This window comes from Engystomops pustulosus, chromosome 5 (assembly GCF_040894005.1).
Source record: "Engystomops pustulosus chromosome 5, aEngPut4.maternal, whole genome shotgun sequence".
Lineage (NCBI taxonomy): Eukaryota > Metazoa > Chordata > Amphibia > Anura > Leptodactylidae > Engystomops > Engystomops pustulosus.
In genome coordinates this window covers 108,562,079-108,581,153 of record NC_092415.1, presented here as the reverse complement: position 1 = coordinate 108,581,153, position 19,075 = coordinate 108,562,079, and the positions used below count along the sequence as shown (strand labels likewise).

The window sequence follows — 19,075 nt, the reverse complement described above, 5'->3', positions numbered from 1 at the left end:
AGATCGCATAACACGTTGTCAAGAATTGACTTGGCCCTTGGTAACTCAACAATGGTCCCTATGATCCTAGAAGCCAAATACTTACCTAGGCGTCTTTCAGATCACTCTCCACTTTTAGTGAGGTTGAGGCCCTTGCTGGAACCTATTAGAGGGCTAAGATGTAGAAGGTTCAATCCATTCTGGCTGCCAGTGTTATCTGAAAAAGGGCGCAATTTGGAATTACAAACTTCACTTGTAGATTTTCTCGAACATAATGAGGGATCCACTTCTCCTCTATTAGTGTGGGACTGTGTTAAAGTCTGTTTTAAAGATAACCTAGTTAGAGAGGTAGCCGGGGTAAAAAGGAAGTCTAGGGAATTTGGGGAGGTTCTGGAGAAGACTGTAGCTGAAGCGGAGGGGACCTACATCCTGCAGCCGTCCCAGACGAATAAATTGTCATGGGAAGGGGCGCAGAACCAACTTACTGAGCATTTACTAACTGTCGCTGACAATAAGCGCTTCTTTTGCAGGCAAAGGTTTTATGAGGAAGGGGAAAAAGCTGGTCATCTTTTAGCCATTATGGCCTCTAGTCAGGGGACGGCCACTCATATACCTGCAATTCGGGACGCAGATGGCAACGTAGTCACTCAGGCTCAAGAAATACTGGATAGCTTTAAGTCATTTTACTCCTCCCTTTACTCATCCAAGGTCAGTCCCACGCAGGAACAATTAGACAGCTTTTAGGACAGCCTCACATTACCTAAGTTGGATTGAGAACATAGAGTGGCACTAGAAGCCCCGTTCACAATGGAAGAGTTAGAACTTGCACTGGACTCTATGTCCAATAACAAAGCCCCTGGAATAGATGGGATCCCAGTGGAAATTTTTAAAACATTTAAAGATATTCTTCTCCCCCGCTTATTAACATTATATAATGAGGCTTTGGAGCTAGGTCAATTGTCACCATCAATGAGGGAAGCGGTCATAGTAATCCTTTTAAAACCGGGAAAAGACCCGCTGGAAATGGACTCATATCGCCCTATCTCACTTCTTACAGTAGATATTAAACTATTAGCTAAAATGTTAGCGACCAGAATGTCTAATGTAATCACGTCAGCTGATCAGGCAGGATTTATGCCTAATATGTCCACAGCCATCAACTTGCGGCGGTTATACCTGAACATTCAAGCCACCCGTGGGCACTCATCGGATGCCGCGGTCGTGTCTTTTGATGCGGCTAAGGCATTCGATAGTGTGGAGTGGCCGTACCTGTTTGCAACATTGCAAAAGCTAGGATTTGGGCCAAAATTTCTAGCGTGGGTGCGATTGTTATACTCCTCTCCAATGGCTAGATTGCAGATAAACTCACTGCTTTCCTCCCCATTTCCACTATATAGAGGGACCCGCCAGGGATGTCCGCTGTCGCCGCTACTGTTTGCGGTTGCAGTGGAGCCCCTGGCGGCTGCTCTACGATCTGCGGTAGCTGTCAAAGGCCTTCAATATGGAGAACATCAGGAGAAAGTTGCACTATATGCTGATGACCTACTACTCTTCTTAGATAATTGGTCTCCCTCCCTGCAAGCGGCAATAGATATAATAACCTCGTTTGGGTTTTTGTCTGGTTTTACCATTAACTGGACAAAATCTGTAGTAATGCCCTTGTCCCCACAGGTCTGCCCTAGATCACTCACTATGTATGGTTTATCGGTGGTGTCGGTCTTTAAATATCTGGGGGTACACATATCGGCGGACCCTACTGAATATATTGAGCTCAATATAATACCTTTGATTTGTAGATTTGAAACGAAAGTAAAGGACTGGTGCAAGTTACCTCTCACAGTAATTGGTCGTGCCAATCTGGTCAAAATGGTCATGATGCCGCAATTATTATACTTTCTTCACAATTCCCCCATATGGATTCCGTTAAAACTCTTCCATAAAATCAATGGTATATTTCGAGATCTGCTTTGGAAAAAAGGGATCCCGAGGATCAAACTTGCCACCTTGCAGAGATCCAAGGAAGATGGGGGGTTATCAATGCCAAATCCATGGTTATATTTTATGGCAGCCCAACTACAGCACTTACGCGGGTGGGGAGACATGGCTGGGGGACTAGCCTCCCAAAAAGTGATATGCCATATTTTACAACAAGGTAATTTGTTAGGAGCTTTAGAAGGGGGTCTATTCAAAACTGTAGATGGGAAGTTAGTGACACTGAAATGTATAGACAAACTGTGGTGGAAGACGCGTAGCCTGTACACACTCCCTTGTGGCCAAATGTCCAATACCCTGAAATAGGCAAAATTACTCCATTTCCTCAGTGGTTAAGTAAGGGAATCACTACTATGGCCCAATTATATGAGGATAACACACTAAAGTCCTTTGAGCAATTGCGCTCAGAATTTAACCTTCCACACTCATGTTTCTATCAATTTCTTCAACTGAGACATGCGATAACCCAACAGGAACGCTCACAGCCCATAAAAAAATCAGCCCATAACATAGTAATAGATATGATAAATAAATCAGGAGATACGCGAGGTATAATTTCAATCAACTACTCATATCTAAGGGATGCCCATATTAATCCCCTACAGACTTAAAATCTAAGTGGGAGAAAGATGTGGGAACCATTACCGAAGATCAATGGCAAGAGATTCTGGAATCGGCACCTAGAGTCTCGGTCAGTGAGGCGCAGAGGTTATCCAATTTATACTTGCTACATAGGGTATATTTTACACCTGTTAGGTTGTTTAAGATGGGGTACAGAGGTGACGATTGCTGCCCCAGGTGTGAGAGATCTGGCGCAGACCTGATCCACTTGATGTGGAATTGCCCCAGGCTACGTCGTTACTGGCAAGGAGTTTTTGATTTGATTGACCAAACGTACTCCACAACTATAACACGTAGTCCTCTTATATCTATTCTGGGATATGTGTGGGAGCTGCAACTGTCTGAGAGCCATAGGATAGCAGTGCTGCGACTGCTATACGTAGCCAAGAAGCTCATAGCTTTCCATTGGAAGGATACTGAGTCTCCACAAATCTCTGAATTTATTTCTAGGGTCAATCTCTTATTAGGACTGGACAAGTTTGTTTATCAAAAGCGTAATTCCTTGAAAAAATTCGATGCCATATGGGGCCCATGGCTTGATGCTCCAGGATTGGCTCCCTTAACTCTTACTAGAGACAGACTAATTAGTAGTATTGCAAGGTGATTGTAACCATTGTTTTGCCAATAGTTAGTATGGTGAATAGTGTATGTAAAAAATTTATGATCTTCTGATTGTTAGATGCCTGTGTATATCGTCACTTATTCTGAGCTGTACGGGACTGTCTATATAGTCCTTTAGGACTAAGGATATCCTGGATGGACCCATACGTATACCTCATATTGCCAAAGGACGAACATCATCTATTATGGATTCTCTGCGATTGCAAGGGTCATACTGGAATGTGGACAATTCGCTCACCAAGCAGGGGTAGGGAGGGAAAGGGGTGGGGGTTGGGGGGGCTTTGTTGTAATGTTTATGTTGTTTACATGCAAAAAATGGAAAACTAATGTTTGGTTTTCAATAAAAAATTTATTTGATCAAAAAAAAAAACTATCCATTTTAACTAAAGGGAAGAATTTTATACACAGGGGATCTAGCCATCTCCATTTGACTCAGGAGAGATTAAGCCTTCAAATCCCGTTAAGCTCAAAAAGAAAAAAAAAAACACTTCTGCCCAAAAAGTAGATGACGAATGTGACAAATGTAAAAATACATTAAAAGAAAACCTACCTCTTACAAGTGGTAGGTTTAGACACATATACATGGCACCAGCTCAGGGTGAGCTGATGCCAGATCATATTTTTGTTAGGGGAACAAAGCCTCTATCGCCGTTTTATAAGTTATATTAACTTATAACTCGGCGCACCGCACTTGGGCACGGCGCACCATGCGCGTGCCCATGCGTGCGCCGGATTCTAACGCGCTGGAGAGGCGGTGACGTCACTGATCTCCCCGGCACAGGCGCGCCTGCGCAACTTAGCACGGGGAAACAGGCCGTGACGTCACCGGCTCTCCAGCACTTTAGAATCCGCCGCACGCACAGGCACGCACATGGTGCGCCGTGCCCAAGTGCGGTGCGCCGAGTTATAAGTTAATATAAAACGGCGATAGGGGCTTTGTTCCCCTAACAAAAATATGCTCTGGCACCAGCTCACCCTGAGCTGGTGCCATGTATATGTGTCTAAACCTACCACTTTTAAGTGGTAGGTTTCCTTTAAATGTGTTTGAAAATGAACAAATGAAAAGGCAGACATTGCTTTTCATTCATACTTCAACAGAATAATAAAAATAAATAAAACTCATGAAACAGGCCTGTACCCCTAACTTTATGAAAATCTACCATCAAAATGAAGCATGATAAACCAGGTACACTTATAGATCCAGGCATTATGACTGAGGTAATCTTACATTTCTTACCCATGGCCTCCTTCCTTCCAAAATAAACTTTAAAATGTATGCTATTGAGTCAGAGGGGCTGTGGTGGGTGTTTTCAGAGCCCTTCATTGATGTCTTTCACTGGTTGTTATGAGCAGAGCAGGTCTCCCCTCCCCCTGCCGCTAGATTACATAGGAAGAGGGAGTAGGTAGAATGCAGGTGGAGGGGGAGGCATGTTCTACCCACTGTAACAGTCTAAGACACTTCAGCACTAAGGGGCTCTAAAAACACCCACCAGAGTGCCTCAGGTTCATTGGCATAATTTTAAAATATTATTTTAGAAGGAAAGAGGCCATGAGAAGCACAACCTTTTGAGGCAATCACTGCAATTAAAGGGGTTGTCCGAGTTTTGAAAAAAAATTATATGTGGCCGGGAGCGGGCTGCCTAAAACAATAAAGCTGTACTTACCTTCCGGTGCCCTCCCGTATCCAGCGCTGCTGTCGCTCCGGTCCGGGTGCCATGTAAATAAACATGGCCGCCGGAGCGGCGCTGCATTCAGCTTCCGGCCGGACAAGACAACCTTCCGGCCCCCATATGCAATGCTGTGTGTAGGGATGGATAGGCGTACCCGGCCACGGACGGCCGGAAGCTGAATGCAGATACCGGAGGGCACCAGAAGGTAAGTACAGCTTTATTATTTTAGGCAGCCCGCTCCCGGGCCACATATATATATATTTTTTTTTTAAACTCGGACAACCCCTTTAAACAATTTCTGTAACTGTAAATTAAATGTCTACACCTCTCAACTGGTATTTTGACCCACTTCTCATGAGCAAACTGCACTAGTTGTCTGGGGTTTGAAAGGTGCCTTTTCCACATGGCATGTTTGAGCCCCTTCCAGATACGCTAAATAGGATTGAGGTCAGGACTCATAGAAGGCCACTTCAGAATAGTCCAATGTTGTCCTCTTAGCCATTCTTCAGTGTTTTTAGCTGTGGGTTTTGGGTCATTATCCTGTTGCATGACCTGCAACTAAAACCAAGCTTTCTGACACTGGGAAGCACATTTCTCTTTCGTATACCTCGATAGTCATAAGATTTCATTGTATCCTGCAAATATTCAAGAGACCCTGTGCCAGATGAAGCAAAGCAGCCCTAAAACAGAGCCTCTTCCATGTTTCAGTTGGTGCATTTCAAGATATGCCTTATTTTTCCATCTGTGAACACAGAGCAGATGTGCCTTGCCAAAAAGTATTCACTGTGTGCCCAAAATGACATGATGTCTACTTTATTCTTTGGGTCGGTGCAATCACGGGGATACCAAATTTGTATAGCTTTTATGTTTTCATACATTTACCAAAATTAACACCTCCTGTACAAAATATATATTTTTTAATTTTGCCATCTTCAGGCGCCAATAACTTTTTCATACTTTGGTGTACAGAGCTGTGGGTGGTGTCATTTTTTGCGACTTTTGATGTCGTTTTTATTACTATCATTTTTAGGACTGTGCTACCTTTTGATCACTTTTTATATATTTTTTTATATTTTTCAAAATGGCAAAAAAGTGCCATTTTTTACTTTGGGCGCTATTTTCCGTTACGGGGTTAAATTCAGTGAAAAACCATTATTATATTTTGATAGATCTGGCATTTTCGGATGCAGTGATACCTAATGTGTTTATGATTTTTATTGTTCTGTTCAATAAACTTTTATTGAAAATGACACATAAAAACTTTCAAAGTATTAACAATGGAACAAGTGCCAATTAAGTCAGTATACGTATCATAGTGCATATAAAACAAATGTCATACACCTTAGATACAATGTAGAAAAATGAATAGCCGTTTCATGAAACATAATATTACTGCTGTAATAAAGGCCAACTCTATAATAAGATGCAAAGAAAGAAGTCGTATAGGACTATAACTTGATTAACATAATTACAAGATTAACATTACTCACATAGAACAAACATATATCGGAAACCACATTAGGGGTGGAGGAAGGGTAGGAGGGGAGGAGCACAATAGGGGAAGGAAAGAAAAAAAGAAAAGAAAAAAAGGGGGAGCAAAGGGGAAAGGGGGGTAGGTAAGGAGTGCGAGGATTCGTCCACCTGGTCCTAAAATATCTCCTATCTAATCTATGCCCCCTCTATCCAAGATGCAAATTCCGTTGAGCTGCGGAAATCTATCCAGGGGGACCAAGTCTTAGTATATTTATCGAACTGCGAGTCCGTCAGCCCCTCTATGGCTCTCATTTGTTCCATCCTCATTATATTGTTCAGGGCCTCTGCCCACTGGGCTCTTGTTGGGCACATACTGGACTTCCAGAGCCTGGGGATTATTTGGCGAGTGGCAACAATGCAGTGTCTCAGGAAGCCTTTCTTCGCCGCTGAAATTGAACCCGGGAACATAGACAACAGCCCAAGCTCTGGAAGTGGTGTAATAGTATCTGACCATAACTTGTTGTAAAGAGCAAAGACCCCCTTCCACAGATCCTGAACCCCAGGGCACGACCACCAGACATGCAGCATAGTACCCTGCTCCCGACCACATCTCCAGCAAACATCAGACACCGAGGGGAACATCCTATGTAACTTTGCTGGGGTTCGGTACCATCTGGCCATGATTTTAAAGTTTGTCTCTTGAATTTGTGCTGACACAGAGATTTTGTGAGTCAGGATGGCCGCCTTGTCCCAGTCCTCCTCAGAAAATGATTTGTTCAAAGCTCTTTCCCATGCTTGTCTATATGGGATTGGTATTTTCGCAGCCCTCTCCTTCAGCTACCACCCGTAGACTGTAGAAATCAAATGTCTAGGAGCAGTTTTATTCGTGAAAATACGCTCTATAAATGTCACTTCCCGTGTAAGCGCTTGTGTGGGTCCTAATGACTGGATAAAACTACTCAGCTGCTTAGCCATAAACCACCTACTACCCCTCATGTTTGTGGGGAACCATCCATCCAGGGAGTGTACGTCCCTATTTACTAAAGCATGCCTTATTTGCACCACCTCGTTTGGTGGAAGTCCGAACAATTCCGGGGTCATGTCCCTCAGAGGGCATCTAGGGTCTAAGAATATTGGTGACATAGGACCAGGTATGGACGTCAAATTGTGGCGTTTCCTCATTATATCCCAGACACCTATAAGCGTTTTATACAGGGGTGTGCGGACCGGGGGTATCCCTCGATCTGTGGCAGAAAGCCACAGAGACGCTCCCAAGGGAGTCGAATTCAAGGAGGCTTCTAACATCACCCATAGCTTCGAGGGTGAACTTAAAACTGCGTCAACCATGCATGCCAGCATAGAGGCCTCATAATATAAGCCCATGTCGGGCAGGCCTGCTCCACCTAATTCTTTGGGTCTGGTGAGAATATAGTGTGACATACGGGGCCTAGAGGAGTCCCATACAAATCTTGAGATTATTCCCTTGAGTCTGCTAAAGAAGGGAGAAGCGATACGTAGGGGAATTGTCTGGAAATAGTAAAGTAATTTTGGTAATATGTCCATTTTAATTACACTGATCCTTCCGAACCAAGAGAGTGGTAAGCGCTTCCACGCGAGGAGATCTTTCTCGATTGTGGTCAGGAGGGGTTGGTAGTTTACCTGAAACAGACTAGACAAGTCCATTGGGATCTGTATCCCCAAATACGTGATAGATTTCTCAGCCCAACGAAAGGGAAATTCACCCCCAATCTCTCCCACTAGGGTGTCCGGCAGGTTTACATTAAGTATTTCGGATTTGGTGAGATTCACCTTGAAGTTAGAGAGTTCGGAGAAAATTTTAAACTCTACCATAACCGTAGGGAGTGTTATGCGTGGTTGTGTGATGAATAGTAGTAGGTCATCCGCAAAAATGGCCATTTTATGGTGATAACCGCCCAGGTTTAAGCCTTTAATGGATTCATTGGTTCTGATGGCATTCGCCAGGGACTCCATTACTAGGATGTAAAGTAACGGTGAAAGGGGACACCCTTGACGGGTCCCATTACTTATATTAAATGGTGCAGTAAGGTCCCCATTAACCCTGACCATAGCCGTCGGATGCTGGTATAGGGCCATTATACGCGCCAGCATGAGAGGACCGAGACCTATCTGTTGAAGTGTCTGCTCCATAAAGTCCCAACTAACCCTGTCAAATGCCTTTTCGGCATCCACAGAGAGTAGGCACGTAGGGATCTTATGACGGCGAGCAGCATGCATCAGGGATATTGTTTTGATCGTATTATCTCTGGCTTCTCTATTTGGGACAAAGCCTACCTGCTCTTTATGAATGAGGCCAGGGATCAGCTTTTGCAGGCGCTGCGCTATCATTTTGGAGTATATCTTTATGTCTATATTTATAAGGGAGATGGGCCTAAAATTGGCGCAGTGTGTGGTGTCCTTTCCCGGTTTTGGGATTACAGAGATGTGCGCCATTAAAGATTGTTTGGGAAACGAAGCTCCTTTTGCAATTGCATTATATGAGGCCAAGAGGGGATCTACCAGATCCGATTTCAATAATTTATAAAAGCGCGGGGAGAAGCCATCCGGGCCCGGGCTCTTGCCCACTTTCAATTCCTTAATCACCTGTGAAATTTCCTCTGGCATAAATTCATCTTCTAGTCCCTGTGCTATCTCTTGTGAGATGCCTTTAGGCGCAAATTTAGATAAATACGCAGCGATCTCCTCTTTCCTGTTCGGGTCTGCATGTGTTGGTATATTATAGAGGTTTTCATAAAATTCTTTGAATTCCTCAAGGATTTCTGAGGGACTATGGAGTGCACCCTTAGTAGGAGAGTTTATAGACATCACCCTTGAGGAAAGTAACCTAGGATGTAGGGCCCTAGAAAGCCATTTTCCGCTTTTGTTACCATATTCAAAGTAGCCGAAACGCAACCGATCTCTCGCGCATAACGTTTTTTGATCCAAGATTTGTAAGATTTGTTGTCTAACAGAAGATAACTCTGCTCTTAGTGCATCAGTCTTCTGCCTCTTGTTTGCAGACTCAAGGGAAGTCAGGGTAGCTAGCAGGGTCCTTAGTTTAAAGGCGTTTTGTTTCTTGAGTCTAGCCCCATGAGACATGAATATTCTACGGAGTTCACATTTTAACCCTTCCCACATTGTCGGGGCATTACTAGAATCAATTATGTTGCCTGTTTTAAACCTCTCTAAGGCCATCCTGATCTCAGTCAGACATAAGACATCTTTTAGCAAGTGGTCGTTTAGTCGCCAAGAAAATGTTTTCCTCTTCTGAGGATAGGGTCTGATCGCTCCCAGTACTGGCGCATGGTCAGACCACAGAATAGAATCAACGGAGCATGTAGGACCGAGATCAAGAAGGGAGTGAGAGATCAAAATAGTGTCAATATGGCTATATGTGTTGTGCACACTAGAGTAATGACTATAATCCCTAACTGTAGGATGTAGTATTCTCCAAAGGTCTACTAAGTTCAATTTGGCTATTGCTTGTTTGAGTCTACGGGTGGCTGCAAAAGAAATTGAGGACTTACCTTCAGAAGTGTCAAGGCTTGGATCAAGCGGTACATTCAGATCACCTCCGAGTATGATGGCCGATCCCCCAGCAAATTCTGCCAAATTCTCCAAGAGACAAAGACCGTACGCGATTTGTCCTACGTTTGGAAAATATACGTTAGCCAGAGTGTATACTGAGCCTGCTACAGATATCTTAAGAAAGAGAAATCTGCCTTCTTGATCCACCCTAGAGTCCAGGACCTGCGGAGAAAAGGAAGAGTGAAATGCCACGGAAACCCCTTTGGACTTCTGAACAGGATTTGGAGCATGAAACCAGACATTATAGAACTTATTACGACACACCGGCATGCAAGAGGTTTTAAAGTGCGTTTCTTGGAACATGACTATCTGAACACGCAATTTATGGAATTTGTATAGAATTTGCCCTCTCTTTCCTGGGCTATTTAGGCCCCTAGCATTGAACGTGGCAAAGGACAGGTTAGACATAGTGATTCGGCAGTGATGTCACTCGCACCAAGGGGAGAGGAAAAAAAAGGGGGTAAGACTCACAAAGACAAACAAGGACAGACAGGGGAACTCAAATGACAGACCTTATACTAAAATAAACGGAAACAAGCAATCTGTACACCAGGTTCCCAGTCCCAAGGAGACTAGGAAGCCAGTATATACAGTGCAATATATTATTCTAAGCTTAGGTGCTATGCACTGAGCAACACAAATTGTTGCTAACCCTACTTGGGAACTAGACAAGCTTATGACGGTTGTGCATTAGCACCAAACCCTAAGAGAGAACATGGCTCAACAGGCCAGGTATACGGCAGCAGGCGTAACAAATCTTATATTGTGCAACAAAAAGCGCTCTAAGGTGCCCCCAACTGGGCGTTACAAGTGGGAAATTCACAATAGACCAAGATAGTGGAGGCTTCAGGGGTATCCACTAAACAGGATGTATCTCAGGTTGAACTCGTAGAGGCAGCACTTCTGGGTCTCTTGGGATCCCTTTGTTGTTTGGGCGGAACTCTATTCCGTTGTTCCCTCGGCGGTGACACAGGTAGAGAGATCGGACTCGGCCAATCTGGTAATGACACCATTGGTAGCTCAAAAGTTCCTAGGAACTTGGGTAGATCTCCAAGACGTCTGAATGAAGCAGTCTTTCCATCTTTCCTGGCCAACAATTGGAAAGGGTACCCCCATCTGTAGGGGATGTCGTAATCCCGTAGGAGCTGCAGAAGGGGCTTAAGAGCTTTCCTTAGGAATAGTGTACGTCTGGCTAAGTCTGGTAGGATCAGAATGGATGAGTCTCCATGTTGTAAGCCCCCAGAGTCTCGGACCCGCTGCAGGATACGTTCCTTCTCCCTGTAAAAATGTATGCGACATATGACATCTCGTGCACGTTTAGGATCAGAGGAGCGCGGACCAAGTGTGCGATGTATCCTGTCAATCTCAATCTTCTTGCTGGGAGACATTTGTAGCAAGTTACCAAAGAATTTCTGAGCCCAAGTCTCTAGTTGTTCCGGCAAAACCTCTTCTGGGAGGCCACGTATTCTCAAATTATTCCGCCTATGACGGTTTTCAATATCGTCGAGATGATCCATAATATCAGCTATTTGAGATGTGTGTTGTAGAATTACCTCTTTATGAGAATGAATAATATCACGCAGGTCCTCCTGCTGGTCCTCCAGCTCCAGGACTCTGTGTCCCACATGCTTAATCTCTGACTTAATGTCCTCCATGTCTTTCTTATGCGAGGCTTCCATCTTCCCTAAAAGGGTTTGAAGGTCTTCTCTCGTGGGTAGCGCCATTATATGGGCCCTCCAGTCCCACTCATCACTGGCACGTGAGGCAGGCGAGGAGGCACCAGGCCAATGCCCTCCATCGCCTGAAGCAGGAGGCTTGACAGAGGGATTAGGGCTGTGGGGAGATGCCCATCGTGGAGAGGCCCCCAGGGAGGCAGAGTAGGCCCCAGGGCTTGATGTGGAGAGCCCAGCTTGGTTTCCCCCATGCATGCTGGTGTGAGCTTCCCCCAATATCTCTGGTGATCTTGGAGAGGGGGGGGGCATCCCGTTCTGACCGGGGACTGCGAGCTATCGCACGCTCCTCTAGGGAGTCATGTTGCTGGCTTCCTCCTAGTGTTGGTGAGGCCACCTTATCTGCCCACGTGGCTTGAGCGCGCTGGGTTGGAGCAGACCCCCTTACTGGGCTCACTCTCTCTCCTACCTGGGCCGGAGTGGTGCGTGGTGCCTCCCTTTGTGGTCCGGTCTCGGCTACCCCCACTTCATCTGCCTCCCGACCGGGTGCCAGGGCAGCTGTCACAAGCACTTGTACTTGTTGGGGCAGTCTCTCTCTCCCCTGCGTCTTCGGGGAGGAAGCGCTGGCGCTCACAGTGCCGGCGGCCATCTTGGGTGATGCCGGCCTCTTGCTGACGGAGCCCGCCGGCTCGAAAAAGGCGGACAAGTTCCCGTTTTCTTTCCTCGGGCGGGATCTCCCGGTGTTCCTGCCGCCTTTGCCCACCATCATGGCTGAGGTAAGGGGTGTTAAATGCCTGCTGCTTGGTAGATAGCCGGGTTCCGGAGCGGAGCACTCAGTCTGTGCGTCCTAACCCGCCATTCGCTAGCCACGCCCCCCATGATTTTTATTGTTTATTAATATTTATATCAGTTCTAGGAAAAGGGGGGTGATTTGATTTTTAGGGGATTTTTTTTTATTATAATTTTTGTAAAACTTTTTTTTTATTTTTACTATTTTTCAGACTCCCTAGGGTACTTTAACTCTAGGTTGTTTGATCGATCCTAACATATACTGACATACTACAGTATGGCAGTATATGGGTATCTTCCTCCTCACTCATTACAATGTGCTGATAGCACATTGTAATGATAGGGTTAACACGAGTCAGCTTCGGGTCTTTGGAAGACATCTGCGGCAAGCTGGTGGTGCCATAATGGCAGGAAAACACATGCTGTAGTATTATGGCGCACGTCGGTAAGGGGTTAATCTCTGATGTTACCATTTGTAATTATTTGTCATCAGTTTTCCTCCTGCGACCATGTCCACGGAGGTTGGCTACAGTCCCATAGATCTTAAATGTAATATATGCAACTGTAGTCACAGGAACATGTAGTCTTATAACATTTACCTTTAACAAACTTGTCTATAATTTGTTTTCTAAACTCCTGTGACAACTCCTTCCTTCACTTCCCCTGGCCTTTGTGGTACACACCAGGTCACCAAAAAGCACACTGAGTAGCTGTAGCCCTATGTACAAGCCCACTGACTGATTGCAAGATTGTAGACACCTGTGATGTTAATTAGTGGACACGCCTTCATTCTGTCCAGGCCTGTTTCATACATTTTTTTTTTTAAAGTTCTGTTGAAGTATGGTTGAAAAGCAGTGTATGCCTTTCATTTGTTTATTTTCATAGAAATTTAATGTATTTAGTTTTGTCAGATTCAAGTTATTTCTGTGACAATTGTGGGTTTATTTTCATTAAATGAGAGGTACCAACAATTTTGTCCATGTGTGTATGTATGGATTTTTGCCTTTATCTGGATCGACACCATCCAATTTTAGGTTGGTTTTGATGGACTTAAATCTTTATTTCAACTTCATTTACCATGATACTTGGCTGCAGAACTTGACAAAGGATTTTTGCTCCTAAAGCGGCACCTAGTCTTATTTTCACAGAAGGTGTTATTTTTTCCATGAACAAGAATTCACATTTATTGCTAAACAAACAAACTAAATATTTGTTGATATACTGCAGTAATGTCATCACATACATCAGCATAAACATCTGAATTCCATCAAGAAAGTCTTGTGACTATTTCTATGCACAACAATCTATATTAAATTTAACAATCCTGATATTTATGAACAAAACGCAATATTTTTTACCCCTACAGGACTCCGCCTCTTTTGGCCTTAAGGACGCGGCCCCATTTTTCAAATCTGCCCTGTGTCACTATAAGTGGTTATAGCTTTGGAATACTATGAGATATCCAGGGGATTTTGAGATTTGTTTTCTTGCGACACATTGTACTTCGAATTAGTTGAAAAATTTGGATGAAATCTTTTGTATTTAGTTATGAAAAAAAATCGAAATTTGGCAAAAATTAGGAAATATTCTTTATTTTCAACGTTCTAAATTCTCTTTTGATGCAGATAGTCATAGCGCCCAAATAAATTCATAACTTACATTTCCCAAATGTCTGCTTTATTTTGGCATGGTTTTTTAAGATTCCACATATTTTACTAGAATGTTATGAGGCTCAGAATTTAGGTATCATTTTTACATTTTTTGTAAAATCACCAAAACACGTATTTAGATGGACCTGCTCAACTTCTAATTGACACTGAGAGGCCTAAATAATAGCTTGACTCGTAAATTACCGCATTATGGAAACTACACCCCTCAACTTATGAAAAACCACTTTTAAGAAGTTTGTTAACCCTTTAGGTGTTTTATAGGGGTTAAAACAAAATGGAGGTGCAGTCTACAAATTGTAATATTTTTTCAAATTACACTCATTTTGGGTGGAAAATGAAACATTTACAATGGATTAAATAAAAAAAAAAAGGCTCCACAAAGTTTGATACCCAATTTCTCTCGAGTACACCTATACCCCATGTGTGGTGATGACCTGCTGTATGGGCACACGGCCGGGCATAGAAGGGAAGGAGGCGCCATCCAGAGCAGATTTGCCATGTCACATTGTACAGGCTATAATTTTTTTTCTTTATTGTGCACCTGTAGGGTCTTATTTCTTTTGCCACGAGACGCACTTTTCGGGTACCTAATTTTGGGGAATCTATAACTAAATGTTGAGATTTTATTAACTCTTTGTTGGTGGAGGAAATGAAAATCATCAATTTTTGGGAAAATTTTTGTGGGTTTTTTTTGGTCGTTAACCATACCATCAAAATCATGTAATATTTTTATTCTATTGGTCGCCACGATTACAAAAAGACCTCATTGATATAGATTTTGTAATTTTTTCCCCATTTTTACTGAATAAGAAGTAATTTGGCAAAAATGTTGTTAATTTTAGCATCACCGTCTTTCATATGCATAATTGTTTTATTTTTCTCCTCACAAATCTATTTAAGGGCTTATTTTTTACGAGAAGGATTGTTCTTTTTAGTGGTCTTACTTTAGAGCACATAACATTTTTTAAATCACTTTTTAGAGAATTTTTTTATAGGGTATTAATTAAAAATTATCTTTTTTGGAGCGTTTTTTTTTTTACGGAATTCACTTTGCAGATCTAATAACGATTCTGTTTTATTATGCAGATCGATACGGACACAGCGATACCAAATCTGTGGGGGTTTTGTGTATTTTATTCAATTGTACTGAATAAAAACTAATTGGGAGAAAATCTTGTTCATTTTAGCATCACCATATTTTCATATGCATAATTTTTTTATTTTTCGGCTGACAAACCTGGTTAGGGGCTTATTTTTTGCGAGAAGAGTTGTTCCTTTTAGTGGGCTTCACTTTTTAGAGCATTTTTAAAAAGATATTAATTAAAAATTATTTTTTTGCGAAATCTTTACAACACATATACCACACTGTCATACAACACTAAAGCTTCTCCTGGCAAATCACTGGTGACTGTTTTTCACATGTGTTTCAATGGAAATGCAAATGCAATCAGACTGTGCCCCGCCCCCAGACATTTGTATTGAATTTCTAAATGTGATGTAAACGTCCCATGTGACTGCACCCTAAACATTCAGATAATACTTTTTTATTTTTTTAAAAATATTTTATCGGTATCGAGTATTGCAATACTTTTCTGGGTATCGTATCACACTCAAAATTCTGGTATTTGCTGCAACCCTAATTTTATCCCATTGATTCTTCATCCATGTCACAACCTCTACCATCCAATATCTCATTGGGTGGCTTATTATATCTTTTATGCAGCATAAAATTTGAACGGTAATCAGCAGCACGTCACATCTGCTGCTGACAGTCAATGCAGCCAAATAGCAGCAGAATAATGTGATGGTCTTATCTTGGCATGACTAATGTTATTTAAGGAAAAGGACAACACAAAAAACATAATGGGACAGATTTATCAATCTATTTGCCACAGGGGCGTGGCCTCAGAAAATTGGCGTGGCATTAAAGTGTACCAAAAATAAAGATGTGCCAAAATATTGGTGCAGTCATTAGAACAATGGACTCCATAAGTGGCATTGCTACACAGTGTACATCCTGTGCCATGTATGCTTTCCTTGAACAGCCGTTCGAGGGGGAATACTGCTGTGTGGGATGTGTGAAAATTGCTCATCTGGAAGCCCAGATTCTGGATCTAAATGAGCAAGTTTCAAGGTTGCGGGCAATTGATAATATGGAACGAAGTTTGCTGCTCCTGAAGCACAAACTCTCTGGGGAAGATGGGTGTGGGGAGGGAAGTATGGAGGTGCAGAGTGAGAGGGCAGCTAGTTGGGTAACATGTAGAAGGCGGGTAGAGGGAAGAGTTGTAGAGAGTCTAGTCCTGATCTGGTGCACCCCAATAAGTTTGCCAGGCTGGCGGATGAGGGGGATATCAGCTCTGGGGTAGCAATGCTGCAGAAAGACGTGGCCGCTAGCAACCAGGGGAATGTCTGCTCCGGTAAGAAGGGTAATGGGAGCACAGGCAAGGTCAGACAGGTGCTGGTAGTGGGAGATTCGATTATTAGGGGAACACACAGGGCAATCTGTCACAAAGACCATGCATACCGAACAGTGTGTTGTTTGCCGGGTGCTCGGGTTCGGCATGTTTTGGATCGGGTTGACGGATTACTGGGAGGGGCTGGTGAGGAACCAACGGTCATGGTCCACATTGGCACTAATGACAAAGTAAGAGGTAGGTAGAAGGTCCTTAAAAATGATTTCAGAGATTTAGGCCATAAGCTCAGGGCAAGGACCTCAAAAGGTAATTTTCTCCGAAATACTGCCTGTACCATGTGCCACACCGCGGGAGATCAAGGAGGTAAATAAGTGGCTCAAAAGTTGGTGTAGGAAGGAGGGTTTTGGGTTCATGGAGAACTGGACTGACTTTTCTGTCGGCTACAGGCTCTACAGTAGGGATGGGCTGCACCTCAATGGGGAGGGGGCAGCTGTTTAAGGGGAAAAAATGGCTAGAAGGTTGGAGGAGTGTTTAAACTAGAGACCTGGGGGGAGGGCAACTACACTTGTGCAGGGCAAATAGACAGTGTACATAGAGAGCTGGGAAGAGTTATAGTCCATGGGGGAGGAAGGGGGGCTGGAATGAGATTGGGGAATAAGGACAAAAGGAATATGGACAGGGAAAACCATATAAAGTGTATGTACACAAATGCCAGAAGCCTCACAAACAAAATGGTGGAACTGGAACTCTTGATGTTGGAGCGGAAATATGATATAGTGGGTATCAGTGAGACATGGCTGGACAGTAGCTATGACTGGGCGGTTACTATAGATAGTTATAGTCTTTTTAGAAAGGATCGTATAAATAAAAAAGGTGGAGGGTTTGTTTATATGTGAATTCTTGCCTCAAGCCTGTCCTGCGAGATGACATCAGTAACGCAAATGCAAATGTGGAGTCCCTATGGGTGGAGATAAGGGGAGGGAAAAAGAATAATAAAATATAAGGCTCCAAATATAATGGAGGCAGCAGAGGAAATGCTGACAAGTGAAATGGATGCGGCTTCAAAGCATGGTGAAGTACTTATCTTGGGGGACTTCAATTACCCAGATATTGACTGGGGGGAAGATACCTGCAGGTCCTTCAAAGGTAGCAGGTTCTTGTCAACAACAAAAGACAATTACCTGTCGCAACTAGTCCTGGAGCCAACAAGAGGGGGGGTACTGCTGGACCTTATCCTAACCAACAGACCTGATAGGGCAGTGATGGCGAACCTTTTAGCGGCCGAGTGCCCAAACTGCAACCCAAACCCTCCTTATTTATCACAATGTGCCAACTAAAAATTAAAGCAGTAACTTATTGCTCCCTGTTCCTCAACAACATTCAATCATATTGGCCTCCTGAGGACAAGATGGAAAATCTGCATCATTTTAGCTTTTTTTTTTTTCCAGTGTACCTCGGTCCCTGGTACTCTGTATCAGCAGAAGGTCCTTCAAAGGTATTTCGGCCCTGTCTACTCATACTCCCTCTTCCTACAGTCCCAAGTAGCAAAAATAAGTATCACTTTAATATATGACTGAAAGCAGCATCTTTTAAGTTGCTTGGAACTGCAGGAAGATTCTTTGAGTTCTATCTGGTGTGCTGGGGTGATGGTCCGAGTGCCCACAGAAAGAGCTCTGAGTGCCGCCTCTGGCACCCGTGCCATAGGTTCGCCACCACTGTGATAGGGTATCAAAACTACAGGTTGGGGGGAACCTGGGGAATAGTGATCATAATATCATTGATTTCGTATTACGCTTTACTAAGAGCGTTAGTGAAGGGGCAACCAACACTCTAAACTTCAGGAGGGCAAATTTTCAGCAACTAAGGGAAGACCTTAAAGGCATAGACTGGGATAATGTTCTCAAAGACAAAAGCCCCCCCCCCCCCCCCAAAATGGGACTTTTTCTCATATATTCTGAAAAAGTCCTGTGAGAAACACATACCTTATGGGAAAAAGCATAAAAGGAACAAGAAAAACCCTATGTGGCTAACTAATCTTGTAAGGAAAGCAATAAGCGAGAAAGATAAAGCGATTAAGGTGCTAAAACGTGAAGGTAGCGATGAGGCATTACAGGATTATAGAGAGAAAAATAAATCCTGTAAAAAGCAGATAAAGGCCGCAAAAATAGAGACTGAGAGAAATATTGCCAGGGAGAGCAAAAATAATCCCAAATTATTTTTCAAGTATATAAATGATAAGAAACTAAAAACAGAGAGCGTGGGTCCCCTTAGAAATAACATGGGGGTCATGGTGGAAGCAGATGAGGAAAGGGCCAATCTACTGAATGTCGCCTTCTCAACTGTCTTTACCCAGGAAAATCCCCTGGTGGAAGACACAATGAGGAATAATGTTAATTCTATTTATAATGTCAACAGTTTAACCCAGGAAGAGGTACGGCGCCGCCTCGCAACCACTAAGATAGATAAATCACCTGGGCCAGATGGCATATACCCCCGGGTTCTGCATGAATTATGTACTGTGATAGACAAACCGTTATTTTTAATATTTGAAGATTCACTGAGGACTGGTT

At 43.3% G+C, this 19,075-nt stretch overlaps 1 protein-coding gene across 12 annotated transcripts in view; it reads right to left on the bottom strand.

Annotated features, from left to right (window-relative positions):
• MSANTD3 (Myb/SANT DNA binding domain containing 3) overlaps positions 1-19,075 on the bottom strand; it is a 105,216-nt gene that overhangs the window by 65,345 nt on the left and 20,796 nt on the right. Inside the window, exon 1 of one of the 12 annotated variants that reach the window (XM_072152863.1) lies at positions 9,902-10,021. The exons of the other annotated variants lie outside the window; for them this stretch is intronic. Coding sequence (XP_072008964.1) covers positions 9,902-9,937 — 36 coding nt within the window. The 5' untranslated portion in view covers positions 9,938-10,021. Of the gene's footprint in view, positions 1-9,901; positions 10,022-19,075 lie in introns of those variants that run through there. 12 annotated transcript variants of the gene reach the window in all.